This window comes from Myzus persicae, unplaced genomic scaffold, assembly GCF_001856785.1.
Source record: "Myzus persicae strain clone G006 unplaced genomic scaffold, MPER_G0061.0, whole genome shotgun sequence".
NCBI classification, from domain to species: Eukaryota; Metazoa; Arthropoda; class Insecta; order Hemiptera; family Aphididae; genus Myzus; species Myzus persicae.
In genome coordinates, this window is record NW_019101160.1 from 1 (window position 1) to 15233 (window position 15233).

General features: G+C 29.1%; 2 protein-coding genes across 2 annotated transcripts; both read left to right on the forward strand.

Annotated features, from left to right (window-relative positions):
* Positions 1-21: 21 nt before the first annotated feature.
* Positions 22-5589, forward strand: LOC111028029 (uncharacterized protein K02A2.6-like). Its single transcript, XM_022306558.1, has 5 exons — positions 22-669; positions 757-1276; positions 1337-3506; positions 3639-3873; positions 5515-5589. The coding sequence occupies exons 1-5, from the start codon at positions 22-24 to the stop codon at positions 5587-5589; spliced, it is 3648 nt and encodes a 1215-aa protein (XP_022162250.1).
* Positions 5590-13963: 8374 nt separating this feature from the next.
* Positions 13964-15154, forward strand: LOC111028031. Its single transcript, XM_022306559.1, has one exon. It carries the CDS (start codon positions 14316-14318, stop codon positions 15096-15098), a length of 783 nt encoding a protein of 260 aa, XP_022162251.1. The 5' UTR covers positions 13964-14315; the 3' UTR covers positions 15099-15154.
* The last annotated feature ends 79 nt before the right edge of the window (positions 15155-15233 follow it).

A 15233-nucleotide genomic window follows, 5' to 3' on the forward strand; every position in this document is an offset into this window, starting at 1 on the left:
GGTAATCCAAACACTGAAGTAATGGGAGTAACAGCTTTTAAGCCACCTCCAGAAGTAAATTTTTGCGGTAACCTATCTGAAGTGTGGAAAAGATGGAAGCAAAGGTACGACTTATATGTACTAGCAACGTCCACGAACACTTTGCCCAACGAGCAACAAGTAGCTATACTATTAAACTTAATGGGTGATCAAGGCATTGAATTGTATAATACGTTCAATGTATCAGCAACTGCAAAAGTGAGTGAAGTATTAGAACAATTTGAAAAGTATTGTAATCCTCGTAAGAATATTGTCTATGAGAGATTTATATTCTTCAACGCTAAGCAGAAGCAGGATCAGAGTATCGGAGAATACATAATAGAACTACAGACGTTATCAACATCATGTGAATTTATGGAAAAAAACAACTTGTGTCGTGATAGGTTGATAGTGGGGCTGTTAGATGTCGGACTACAAGAACGTCTATTGAGAGAATCCAACCTTACATTGGAGAAAGCTGCTGAATTTTGTCGAACCACAGAAGCGAGTCGACAACAGACCAACGCAATCCAAGGGCAAAGCAGTCAGACCAGAACCAATGCAGTCGAGAGAGTAGATGCAGTCAAAACAAAGGAAGGTACAAAGGCTCATTTTAAGTGGAAAAAAAATTATCAAAGTAAAAGTAAATCGGTTAATAGTTTTAATAATACTAATAATACTAATAATAGTAATAATACTAATAAATGTAGTAAATGTGGCTATTCACATCCCCCAAAGAGTTGTCCAGCGTATAATAAAATGTGTGCCAAGTGTACAGGCAAAAATCATTTTGCTTCTGTTTGTAGGAAAGAAAAAAAGCATGTGCATATAGTTGATAGTGAATGTGACACTAATAATTTGTTTATTCACTCTTTAATTAGTAGTGATAGTAACAAGTCATGGTTCAAAGATGTAATAGTCAGTTTTAAAGAAATACAACTATATGTTAATTTCAAATTGGACACTGGTGCAGAGGCTAATATTTTACCTCTCCATACAGCTAAATTGTTAAAAATAAAAAAATTAGATAAGACAAGGACTGTCCTAATAAGTTTTGGAGATCAAAGAATAAAACCAGAAGGAGAAGTTATTTTGGACTGTACTATAAAAAACAAAAGTGAGAGACATAAAATAAAATTTCTAATTGTAGATATTAGTAATGCTATTCCTATATTAGGATTAGACGCATGCAGATTATTAAAATTGATTGGTAGAATAGATACAGTAACACTGACAAAGTTGGAAGATAAAGTTAGTAGTAAAGAGCAGATTATTGAGTCCTAAAGTGATATCTTTGAGGGTTTAGGTGCGTTTACAGGGAAAAAATATCATATTACTTTAGACCAAGAGGTAACTCCAGTTATAAGTCCAAATAGGAGAGTACCATTTAGTATTATTCCTGAGTTAAAAGATACTATTAAGTCACTGGAGATAAGGAACGTTATCAAGAAAATAAATGAACCGACTGAGTGGGTAAGTCCCTTAGTGATTGTTAAAAAACCTAAAGGAGGACTTAGATTATGCTTAGATCCAAAAAATCTTAATAAAGCAATAAGGAGAGAGCACCATCCCATCCCAAACGTTGAAGAAATATTAGCAGGGTTAGAAGGTAAAAAATTGTTTAGTGTATTAGATCTCAAAGATGGTTTCTGGCACGTGAAATTAGATGAGGATAGTTCAAAAGTGTGTACGTTTACTACACCATTTGGTCGTTATTGTTTTATGAGATTACCTTTTGGAATTTCATCTGCACCTGAAGTTTTCCAGCGTAAGACAAGTGAGGCTTTTGGAGAAATTGATGGAGTGCTCTGTTATTTTAATGATCTTATTATATCAGGAGCAACAGAACTAGAACACGATAGAGCCCTTGTTAGAGTGTTAAACAGAGCTAGAGAATTAAATATAAAATTTAATAAGGAAAAGTTTCAATTCAAGCGAAATACAGTAAGTTATGTTGGACATGAAATTTCGCATGAGGGTGTGAGGCCAGATAAGAAACATATAGAAGCAGTAGTAAAATTAAGTTATCCAAAAACGAAAAAAGAGCTGTTGAGATTGTTAGGATTAGTAAAATATGTTGGAAAATTTATACCAAACCTAAGTAAAATAACTGCACCTTTAAGACAACTTACACAAAATAATGTTGAATTTAAGTTGCAAAGTCAACACATACAGTCCGTCGATAAGCTTAAAAAATTGTTATCAACATCACCGCTTCTTAAAACCTTTGATAACAAAAAGCCTATCATAATACAGACAGATGCTTCTCGAGATGGGCTGGGTTCTGCATTAATACAAAATGGGCATGTAGTGTCGTATGCATCTCGTAGTTTAAATAATGCTGAGAAACAATATGCCCAAATAGAGAAAGAGATGCTAGCCATATCGTTCGCGTGTGACAAATTTCATACATTTATTTATGGCAGAAAAGTAGTTGTTCAATCTGACCATAAACCACTGGAGTCTATTTTCAAAAAAGATTTGCATAAAGTAACTATGAGACTGCAAAGATTAAGAATGCGACTGCTAAAGTATGATTTAAGTATTGTGTTTACACCCGGTAGAGAGATGTACATTGCAGATACATTATCAAGGGATTTTTTAAGCACAGAAGGTGATAATGATCCTGAAATAGAGTTAGTGGTTCTTGAGTTAATAGAAAGTCTAGCTATGTCGAAAGAGAAAAAGAAGTTATTTGAAACAGAAACAGAAAAAGATAGTGAACTAAGTACCCTTATCAAATTGTGCAACACTGGTTGGCCAATGACTAAAAATAAAGTCCCACACAACATACAATTTTATTGGAACATTAAAGATGATCTAATGATAGTAGACGGACTAGTATTTTTAAATAAGAAAGTTGTTGTGCCTGAGATATTGAAAAATCCAATGTTAAAAATAATACATGAAGGACACTGGGGAATAGTCAAGTGTAAGTCCAGAGCAAGAGAGTTACTGTATTGGCGTGGTATGGATAAAGACATAGAGAAATTAGTTCAGTCATGTAATGTTTGTACTAAACTACAAAATGCTAAACCTAAGGAACCTTTACTATCTCATCCTGTACCAAACAGATCTTGGGAAAGATTAGGAGCAGATATATTAGAGTTTGATCATAAGTATTATTTGGTAGTCGTTGATTATTATTCTAACTGGATAGAGTTGTTACATATCTCTAATAAGTCAGCTAGTGAAATAATTTCTAAATGTATGTCTATTTTTGCTAGGTTTGGTAGTCCTGATATAGTAGTAGCTGACAATGTACCATTTAATAGCATCGAATTTAGGAACTTTGGAAAAGCCTGGAACTTTGAAGTGATTACAAGTAGTCCTAATTATCAGCAGTCCAACGGCTTAGCTGAAAAATTTGTGGGGATTTGTAAAAAAATTTTAAAAAAGAGTGTTGAGAGTAAGCAATCCCCATATATTTCACTGTTGGAATATAGAAACACTCGTATTGAACGTGTGGGTTTTTCTCCAGCAGAACTGTTAATGTCTAAGAAACTTAAGGAAAAATTACCCATTTTAAAAAGTCTTTTGAGTCCAAAATACATTAATTCCAATAAAGTGAAAAATAGTTTAAAATTAAGAAAAACTGTGCAAAAGCATTATTATAATAGGCATACAAAAAAGTGTAATGAATTTATACCACAAGAGGATATATTATTCTTAAAAGATAATGTGTGGGTACCAGGAAAAATAATTAAGAAAGCTAATGCACCTAGGTCTTATTGGTTGATTGATTTGTTTAAAAAAGAGTTTAGAAGAACAAGTAGACATATAAGAAAAAGAATCCTAGGACCAATTAGTATAAATGGTGAGAGTGATGAGAATGAAAACCTTGAAGAAAAAAATGTAATAGGTGAAGAAAAAAATGTTATTAATTGTAAAAGGCAGCGTAAGCCTAACTTAAAAAAAGATTTTCTATATTATTAATTAGTTTGTGTAATGTTAAATTATTCATATTGTGTATTATTTGTTATTGTTAAAATCATTATATTATTTATTATTACATTTGTAGTTATTCAAAACTTAAGTGTAAGGGTGTTATGTATGGTCACACTGCTATGCCAGTAGGTAACCTAAAATATATATGTTGTTACATTCTATTTCTTTGTCATTCTTGTCTGTTCAATAAAAACATGTTCGTTCTTACTTTGTAATATAATTATACAACTTTGTAATATAATTAATGTTTAACTACAACTGTTAATTATGTGTTTCATATTTATTATTAATACAGTTAAGTTGAAACATAACAGTATGGTGTATTTATATTTTGCTCAGACAAATTACTGATCTTACAACATCTACAACATTACAAAAAGAGTGTTGTAAACTAATCCAAACTCTTGTTGCAGAACACAATGATCTGTATTTAAAATATAGCAAACAACATCTCAGACCTAAGTATCATTTTATTTTACATTACCACACAATGATTAAAAAGTTTGGTCCATTAGTAAATTTATGGTGTATGCGCTTTGAAGCAAAGCATAGGGTTTCAAAAATATCAGCCAATTCCTCTAGTAATCGACGTAATATTTGTATGAGCTTGGCTATTAGGCAACAACTACTTCTCAACAATCTGTTTATTAAGGGAAATTTAGGTAATACTATTGAATCAGGTTCTTCTAACAACCTAATTAGTAACACTGATATCCAAAATATAAAAAGATTTATGGTAATAGATTCTTTAGATTCACTTATTAGTTGTTCTTGGATTTCTATTAAAGGTACTAAGTATCAAACCAATATGATTCTTACTCTTGATGTAAACCAAAATAGTCTCCCCGAGTTTGGTATCATAAATGATATATATTTGTATAATAATACAGTAGTTGTATTCAAATGTTTAAAATTAAATACTATTGGTTATGATGAGCATTTTTATTCTTATGAAGTAATTACACCTATAATTAATGAAGTCCTTATATATCATCATATGCTCTATTCTCATATTCCAAACAATATTAGTGTACTGTCAAATGGCTCTACATATGTTACATTGAGAAGTGCCATTTAGTATTATTGTTATTTAGTATATACACTTGCGCAGTAACTATAAGTTAATTTACATCCTTCAGATTCTTACAATCGTATTATTAATATTTTTAATTGTTATTTTTGTTTATGTATAAATTATAATTTAGTATTATGTATTATAATTTATAACCTAATTATTTTAATAAATGTATATAATATAAAAATTCAAAAATTGAAATATAAGCTTTTATGTACTTAACAGAATTATACAATTTTTGTAATAATTAGTAATTAATCAAATATTTATTTGCTTCTGAATACTTAAAAATAACTTAGTTTAAGGTATAGGTATTCAAAATGTCATGTAATGTACAATGTATATACCTTACTAAGCCGTATAAATAATTATGTAATCATGTTTCGTAAAAATAAAAAAATTTGAAATAATAAATGATGTACCTATATTTTTTTACATTTAATACCTAACATGTATTCTATTCGTATTTTTAGGGAGCTTTAAAAGTTATTTGGGGCTTTGTCTCCCCCTCTGAACGTGTCACTGAAATCAACAAAAGTATACTGTAAAATTAACCATAATGGTTGTATAATTGTTACAAACAATAGGTACCTAGGTACTACAAAAAGCACCAAAATAGTTATGTAATTATTACAAACAATACTGCAAAAAAGCACTAAATCATATTGTAGGCCTTACTAAAAAAATTATATTTGTATAAGAAGAATTAGTACTTATAACAAAAAAATAGTGTTTTGATAAAAAGATTGTTTGGTAAATATTACAAAAGGATTTGTGAACAACTCACAATTGCATACTGATTTCTGACAGTTAAATGCATATTTACAGCAAAATTGTACAGTCACCACTATCAGAATAGTTAACATTTAATACATTGTAACTTCTACATAATGTTTTGTTGTCACAGAGGCAACCAAAAAAGTTGATTGCAGTTATCAGATTCTTGCTGAAATTACCAAATATTTTTTTCAGTGAAAATCGTACTCGATAACGTGTTTATCGAGTGACTGGTATACATTGTAAATTATAATAATAACTAATAAGTAATACCTAGGCCGGGACCATACACAGCGTATTCCGCAGCGTTTTCCGACCGGTATAGCCCAGTATATTGAAGTATGTAACAGTACTTTTAAAACAGTGCAAAATTAGAAATTTGCGTTACTTCGGCGTTTGTCCATAAATCGCAAGCCGACCGGCGTTTTCACAAAATTGATTAAGTTTTTTTGAAGTAACTATACACCATTCAATTTTCAAAATAATTGGTTTTTTATTTATTATTGTTGATAAAAATAATTCTCTCTTTGTCAAAATACTTGAAAATTGAATACAAGGCTATTCACAGTGATGTAAAAATACCGTATTATATTTTTCATTTGTATAATACGTGTATTATACATGTATTATACGTGTATTATACAGTATTAAAAAAAAATTGTTTGGTGTTTACATTATTGTTAAATATAGTTATTCAAGTATAGTAAAATCAAAACTATTGAAGTTTATTGATGAATAATGATCCATTTTAAATATTAAATTAAATAATGGCAGTTATGAGTTAGGTAATTATAAATAAATAAAAATATATTGTTTCTAAGTTTAGAATATTAGATTTTAATATTTTTAGTAATTAGAATTAGTATTTAATTAATTAATTTGTGAGTATTTACAGTAATTACACAACTATTTAGACCCCCCCACACTATAGTGTTAACATTGATTAAATGTAATCAATGGTGTTAATAAATAAGAACTTTTAACAAAAAAAGAAACAAACTTTATTATAATTATTATAAAAACAGAACATAAATTAATAACTTTATTTTAAATTACCTATAAAAAATTAACTATTAATAATATATAGGTAATAACAAAATTTAATAACAAACAAAATAAAATAATAACTTGTTCTTCTTCAAATCAATCAAAAGTTATAAATTATAATACAGTGTATAGGTAACGATAAAATTAAAAATTACCAATATTTATTTTTGATACTCTTTATTTTTGTTAATTACAGCCTGGAAAATTGATTCTGTCTCATCAGGATTAATTTGTATATCTTCTTCATCTTCTTCATCTTCTTCATCTTCTTCATCTGAATTATTGATCTCCAGACTATTATCTTCAAAACATTCTAAATCTTCAGCATCATTACTATTTTGTAGCTTTAGATTGTGCTTAACATATACTAATTTAGAAGCTCTATCCGTAGTTAATCTATTTATTTTTGCTGTATGCACTAGTCCATAAGTAGAAAAAGATCTCTCTGTTGAAGCTGAGGTAGGTGGACATTGTAAAATGGCTGATGCAACTGTCGCTAAATTCGAAGACGAACAAATTCCATTCCACCATGTTATTATGTTCATTTGATTACCATCGGTTTTAGTATTTAGACAATTCCACACAAAGTCTCTTGCCCATAAGCCACTATTTGTTCTATAGTTTGCCAAATCACATAATACATCAGCTTGTGGTAAATTAATATAGGTTGCAAAATAATAAATGAATTGTGAAGCTTCTACACTTTCTTCTTTAGTCAAATATTTTCCCTTGTGTCTAGGATCTAATAAATGTGCAGATAAATGAATTTTTTCAATTGCCATTTTTCTTCTTTTTTCTATGCATGATAAAATACCTTGTTGTTCTTTTGATACTGAAACTAAATTTTTTATTTTGTCGTCAATTTGATGAAACGCACAGACAACATCTGATAAATTACTAGCCTCAGACTCTAAAATTTTAATCCAAATCGAAATAGGTTCAAGTATGCTAATAAGTTTTTCAACTTTTGGCCAAAATATATCATTATCTAATATTTTAGCTGAAAAATTTTTACTCAAATACTTAATAGCTTTTGGAGAAATAGCTATTTGTTGCAAATATTGTTTATTAAAAATAAGACTTTTTAAACATTGCACATTTGAGCCCCAACGGGTCACAATAGGTAACTTGAGTGTTATTTTTTTTTTAATTTTATCAGGATCAGCATTTTGAAATTCTTTTAAAAGTGAATTTAATATGTGGGACTGTTTGAATTCAACACAAATTTTTTTAGCTGAATCCCCCAGTAATGAAAAAGTATTTAACTGCATTAGATCTTTGTTAAGTAAGTTTAGGACATGAGCAGCACAGCCATAATATGAAATGTTTTCATCTTTAAATTTTTCCTTAAGAATTTTCCAAGAACAAGTCATATTTTTAGCATTATCTGTGACAACAGATATAATTTTCTTAATGTTTACAGCGCAAAATACATCTTCTATTATACTAGCCATGTATTCTCCAGTATGTGAGTTGCTTCCAGTGTCAATAATTTTAAAAATTACAGGTTCTGGAGTAGTCAATATAACATTTATGATAGGTTCTTGCCTATAATTAGAAAAATATGTTTTTTACTAAAGGAATTGACAAAAAATACTAATTACCTACCTAATATTACTCCATCCATCCAACTGAAGAGATAAAAAACGAGCACTGTTTATTTTTGCTGTCACTTTATTTTCAATTTTGTTATATTCTGCATCTAAAAGTTTGTTCGATAAATGATACCGCGTAGGTAGTTTTAAACAGAGGCGAATTTTTTTAAATGCTTTTTGCCAGTAAACATTTTAGGTAAAACTTAATGCTGTCCCAGATGCATAGCAAGCTCTAGCAAGAATTTCCCATATTTCTTCCTATAAATTATAATAGCACTAGTTTAGTTAAATAAAAATCAATTGATTAGTGAATGTATAATATAGATTAAGACCTAATCTATATTATACATTAATTTATTTGATAAATAAATATATTTATATTTTATACCTAATCATTAGGTAGTTAAAAAATATTAAAATTCAACAAATTAATAACTGCCTTTTCATCATAATTATCTTTATTAGTATCCAGTTATCTAGAATTTATTCTATTAAAGTAAACAATATAAGTTATTACCTGTTCTTGTATATTAATGAGGCGATCGACATATCCATCCAAAGTTCTAGTATTTGATTCTCTTGAAATTTTACTTGAAAAAGTTGTTAGTTTAGTTGCATTTGAATCATTCTTAAAAATATTTGTGTTTGATGAAGATGTAGTAGTAGAACTAGCAGGAATATGTTGATGAATAATTTCATAGGAATCAATTGTGTTTGAATTTTGTATTAAATCTTGATTTTCAACCATAAGTTCAGAATCCTCATAAGTTTGATCATTTTTTAAAAAGGCTGGTATAATTGCACCCAAATTATTAGATGATATTGTTTCCGTGCTACTATTTGAACTGAAACTAACCTGTTCAAAGTTGTTAAGTTTAAACAAAGATGCAATTTTTACTTTATCATTTTGGAATTTGAAATCCGTTTTTCGGCATATTAATAAATGCTTAGCTAAACGAAATGCATTATAGGCGTAAGACTCCTTACAAAATATGCATTTTCGCTTTTCCGTCTTTCCAATATAATACTTAATAAAATATTTATCAACAAAAGCTTTTTGTTTCGAAGGTCGACCCATTGTAAAAACAAACGGTACCTAACTTTTCAATTATTCAGGAGTTAAAAATTATTGTAAATTTTAGTTAAACATTATTAAATGTAAGACGTAATAACACATTAACACATAATACGAATTAATAACACTATTCACAATAAATAAAAGTTACAATATTGTATAAGAATAATTAATACCACCATTACACTAATAACTTATAAATAAATACATTTATACAAAACGTGATGACTGATATGCCGTACAACTACCGCCATGGCGCATCAGTTAGTGGGGACCAGCTGTCGCGACACGTAACTGTCGTTATATCACTGTTATCAGTTGAAACAAAATTCATTGCATGCATAAACGGCGAATCGGCTTACCATTTATTACTCGGTTTTTTTTTTTTTTTATACCATTTGTATTTTATTTTTTAATACACAACGTATAATACACTTGTATAATACAATACTATACAGTTTGTATTATAAAATTTACATCACTGGCTATTCATCATAAGTTGTTGTTAATGGAAATTAGAAATAAAGTTGATAATTACATCGTGAAAATTACGAATATTTTAAAATTATTTTGAGTTAGAATTTCTATTTTTATCTAAGATTTAAAAATATACTACAAGATGTTCATTAGTTTTCCTACTTTAAACAAAAAAGTTAACCGGGAAGTCTAATTATTTTTTTACTAGCGGTTAGTTAAAATTTTTTTGACATTGGATATTCAGTCGTAAATTAATGAATTCTCATCGAACGATTTTGTTATTCTTTGAAATTCAATAACGAATAAGTCGTAGATACTTAACATTTTCACCAAATATTTATTTTTATACATGATAAAATTTCAAAATATATTGACTAGTTTTGAGCTATTTATAGACCGTTGAAAAACTTTTTTCTATAAAATATATCAATAAGATTTTTCATTGGGTCAAATAGTTTGAAAATTTAATTCAAGATTCCTGACAAGTTGTTATAACGAATTTAAAAAATAAGATACGTAAGCACAAGCACCATTTTTTATAAGTATTAAAGGTTAAGAATTTGACAAAATTCATCTAAGTCTCAACAATTTTCAAATTATTTTGAAGTTACAAATTTATAAAATGATCAGTTTTTATAGCTAAGGATTGAACATTTACAACAAGTAATAAGTAGTTCATACTGTCACTTTAAGACATATGAATAAATATTCATAGTTTTTTTTTTATTGCTATTTTAAGTTAAACTTTGGGCAAAATTAGATAATTAAACGAAAACTAATGATTTTATTACTTTTTATTTTCAATTAAAAAATATTATTAAAATATAAGCTGACTGACAGACCGTATTGTTTATCGTATACCTATATACAATAATATAGCATCGAATTCAAATTTAACACCTTCCATTTCAGTGACCCACAACGACACCTAATGTACAGCAGAAGGGTATACTTTTTAACCTGTTATCTAAAGGACCTTCAAGTATAGCCTATAGGCTATAGGTTTAAATAACAAAAATTAAGGCGCTCTTAGATGTATTTTCAACAGCCCTATAACATAGGAGGTGCCAATACGGGAGTGCATACTGTTGTACTAGTAATACATTGTATATTTGTATTTTGTATTGCACCTATTATTACTACTGGATATGGAGAGAACGAGAATAGAACAACGAATATACAAATTAAAATATAGAAGTTGTATAAAATAATAAATTGTAAAAGTTAACATGGAATAATAATTTATGATGAAAAATAAATGCATATTATAAATGTTGATTTGATTTATAAAACTAATACTAAATTACTATGTGTATTTGTGTACAACAATACAGATGTAAATATCAAATTATATTTATTGTAAAGAATAAATTGCTTTTAATATAAAGTAGGTTTTTTCATTGATTGGTATAATCATATTGTGTTATTATAACCTAGAAATTAGAATTACAGTAATGTGTTTTCTTCGGTTAATGTATGAATTAATTGTTCAATTATGTTTAAATGTTTAAGACATGTTTTTACATTCCTCCGGTATAGTTTTTTACATTTCCATCAAGGTTTTTAAATATAAAATTATGTTATTTTTTAATCATAATTGTATGTAACCGTATACCTACACATATCATAGTGGCTTTATAGTTTCCTACATTTAAATCTTCATATTCATATCAATCATATTTAAATGACTCTTTTTAGTACTAAAATATTTTATAACTATTTTAATTGTATTTACGACGAAATTAACTATGGTCTTGGTCTAATAAAAAAATGTTTTGTATCAAACGTACATGCAACTATGTATAAAGGTAAAAATGTAATGCAAATTGCATAAATCAACCTGCAGTTTTTCATAAATCAAACTCGTTTGAACTTTTACCAATAAATACACTCTACTAAAATACACATTATGTAATTTCAATGTATTCATCGGTCGGCTTAGAACCTAAAATTAAAGAACAACCTAGATTTGTACCCAAAGCCTGCAGTTTTTGACAAATTCAATTTTGATTTTTGGTGTGAAATAATGACCGTCAATTAATGAAATGTTCACCGAATGATTGTATTATAATTTTTTAAACACAATACAATTTTAACAATATTTTGAATTGTTTTGAGCTATTTATGGATATTTTCAATTTGCAATTTTTTTAGTTTTTAGTTTTTTTAAGGCAAGAGGGGGAAATCGGGCTGCAAATTTCAAGGGACACTAACCCTTTTATTTGAAAAAGTGTTACATAGTACTTAATTTCTTGTTCATTGCCTATTTCACAATTATTATACAAAAAATACTCGACCAAATACGCAGAATTTCGGAAATAAAGTTCGTTATTTATAAAACACAATAGCAGTTGTAGTTGTAGCGACGACTTTTTCTGTGATGTAGACCAGCGTTTCTTAAACTTTTTTATCCGTGGAACCCTTTTTTATGTGCACTTTCACCGTGGACCCCCAACTTTTTTTAGCTTTTTTTTATTGAGCTCATAAAAATAAACTATTACAGCTCGACAATTAGAACCGCTGCATTGTTTCAATACTTTCAATGCGTCATTTTATGTAAGGAATATTTGCAATAAAAGTTATAATTATGTGTCAACATTTAAAATTTTGAATAAAAACCACAAGTTTCGGGGAATCCTGAAGTGACCTCCGCGGAACCCTGGGGTTCCACGGAACACAGTTTAAGAAACGCTGATGTAGACAATAAGAAATAATTCTATGGGAAATTCAGAGAAACCCGTCAGCCGTCAGTCCTCAACACAACCTATTTTTACTTCGCCGCCAGTGGCGTACAACGTACGAGTTCGACAAATACGAAGCGTTTTGCTCTGGCTCTTGTACGTCCGTGGTATGGTAATGCATTATAAAGAGTTGATATCTGTAATTTCGTCACTGTAGCCAAGTGGTACGCAAAAATGTTCGAAATGTGTACACGGATATACAAAGACTGGGAACCGCTGCTCTTGGTATGAAGACGACACCAATAATTTTACGCTAAAACTTGGGAAAACCGACGAAAACTATAGTAGCATGTCCGACTGTTTACTTTTACATCTTCGAAAACGATAACGTTAATTTCGCAGTCAAAAAGTCTATACAGATAAAACGTTATATTCTACCAATTTGTTACTACTCAGTACTCAATAGGTATTACTTTATTAATTATCGATATCAAATTTTAACCAGTTACCGTCACGCATCGTCCCGTATAAATAATTATAACATGGAAAAAACTAATGATAGCACGATAACACGATACGCAGTTTATCTTTATAACAGCATTATAAAAATATAATTTATAGCATAATTGCACGGTAAGTTCACATAGGCGCAAGGTGCGTTTGAAATGTAGACGGAACTTTTCATTTATTGGGTGTACCGTTTCGGAAAAGATTTGAAAAAATCTCTAAAAGATCAAAGTATCAAAGTAGAACTGAATTATTTCGTAGCAGAAATAATATTTTATGATAAATTCTACATTTTGTAATTTTGGTTGATTACAATAACTCTACAACCACATTAAATGACAAAATAAGGCTGGGAATTAAAATCCAACCTACTATAAGTTCTATATGGGTATAATTTTGAAATAAAATTAATAAAAAATGTGTCCTTAATTAATCGCAAATAGTTCATTTTAACCATTAAAATATTTGGTACTCGTCCAATATGCTATCTACCGCACGTTTGATGGTTTAGTATGCTATCTACCGTAAATATTTTATCTACCGTAATTTTATGATAGTTTGGTATGCTATCTACCGTATGACCGTATGCTGTATATTATATTATTATGTATACTTTATCATTTTGCAATTAAGATTTAAGATTAAGCTTTTATTGAAACCCCAAATTATATTATATTTATAACTTAGTAAGTTAGGTAGGTTAGTAGGTATATCTTTATATTATACCTGTTTAGTGTTTGTTTGTGAGTCGTGTCGTGTCGTGAGTCGTGTCGTGTCGAAACCTATACGTGGTTTTACTGTGATTTATTTATTATTATTTAATAATTATTATTATGAGTTCGTCAACTATGAGTTATTTATATCGACACATAATTCAAAATGAAGAGATGTGAGAACATTTTTTAAGCATACGCGGTTTATTACCAATTGACGACCAAACATGTACAAAAATTAAAAACCAAACAATTTGTGGTGGCGAGTTAAAAAAAGTTCTGAAAAATAGTCGAAAACGTGATTCGGAAGGTAATATTTTGAAAACAATTTATAATCGATGTACGAAAAAAGGATGCCAAACATTTTATTCCATACGCAAGAACAACAACTTTTTTACATATATGGATAAAAATGGGAAGTGTAACAGTGGTTTAAGTTTGTGCGATATCGTAGAACTTGTTTGGTATTGGGTATTTCAAATAAAGGTAACACAAGCCGAGGTATTTACGAAAAAATCAAGATCAACTATAGTTGACTGGTATAATTTATGTCGAGACGTAGCAGTAGCTGAATTTCAAAAACGTAAAAAAATGGGAGGTCCTGGTCTAGTTGTACAAATAGATGAATCCTTGTTCCAAGGTAAAAGGAAATATAATCGTGGAAGATTACGTCTTGGAGACCGCAAACCCGAAGAAAATGAAGATGAAAATGAAGAAAGTTCAGATGAAGACGAAGTAATAAGTAATCAAAATTACGGACAACGAATTCAAGGGCCATGGATTTTTGGTTTGTGTTGTAAACATGATGGCATTTTAGAGAGACGTTTTTTTAAAGTTGAAAAGCGTGATCGAAATACATTACTGCCAATTATATTAAACGAAGTTGAACAAGGTACTACTATATATTCCGATAAATGGCGGGCGTATTCTACTTTAAATGAACATGGGTTTATCCATAAAACGGTCAATCATTCAGAAAATTTCATTGATCCAATAACTGGTGCTGAGACCCAAACTATAGAAACTCTTTGGAGACACGTCAAAAATAAATATAACATTAAAACCCGGGGAGCGACTAACATATTACAATCCCAACTTCAAGAAGAGTGGTGGCGCTCGTGCCACCAACCAACTGAAGACCTGTTTGAAGTATTCCTTGGAGCGATCAAAAATACGTATACATAACTACACAGTATAAAAAAAATGACAAAGAAGAAATTCTGCATTATAAAGGTAAGACAATTTACATCGTAAATTACATTGTAGATAAAATATTTACGGTAGATAGCATACTAAACCATCATAAAATTACGGTAGATA

What these genes read in the sequence shown, in the direction of transcription:
- LOC111028031 (XM_022306559.1), top strand. Translation starts at nt 14,316, where the DNA reads ATGGATAAAAATGGGAAGTGTAACAGTGGTTTAAGTTTGTGCGATATC.
- LOC111028029 (XM_022306558.1), top strand. Translation starts at nt 22, where the DNA reads ATGGGAGTAACAGCTTTTAAGCCACCTCCAGAAGTAAATTTTTGCGGT. An exon ending in GGTTTTTCTCCAGCAGAACT is followed by an intron (nt 3,507 to 3,638) that starts GTTAATGTCTAA and finishes TTATTATAATAG; the next exon opens with GCATACAAAAAAGTGTAATG. An exon ending in AAAACCTTGAAGAAAAAAAT is followed by an intron (nt 3,874 to 5,514) that starts GTAATAGGTGAA and finishes TCGTATTTTTAG; the next exon opens with GGAGCTTTAAAAGTTATTTG.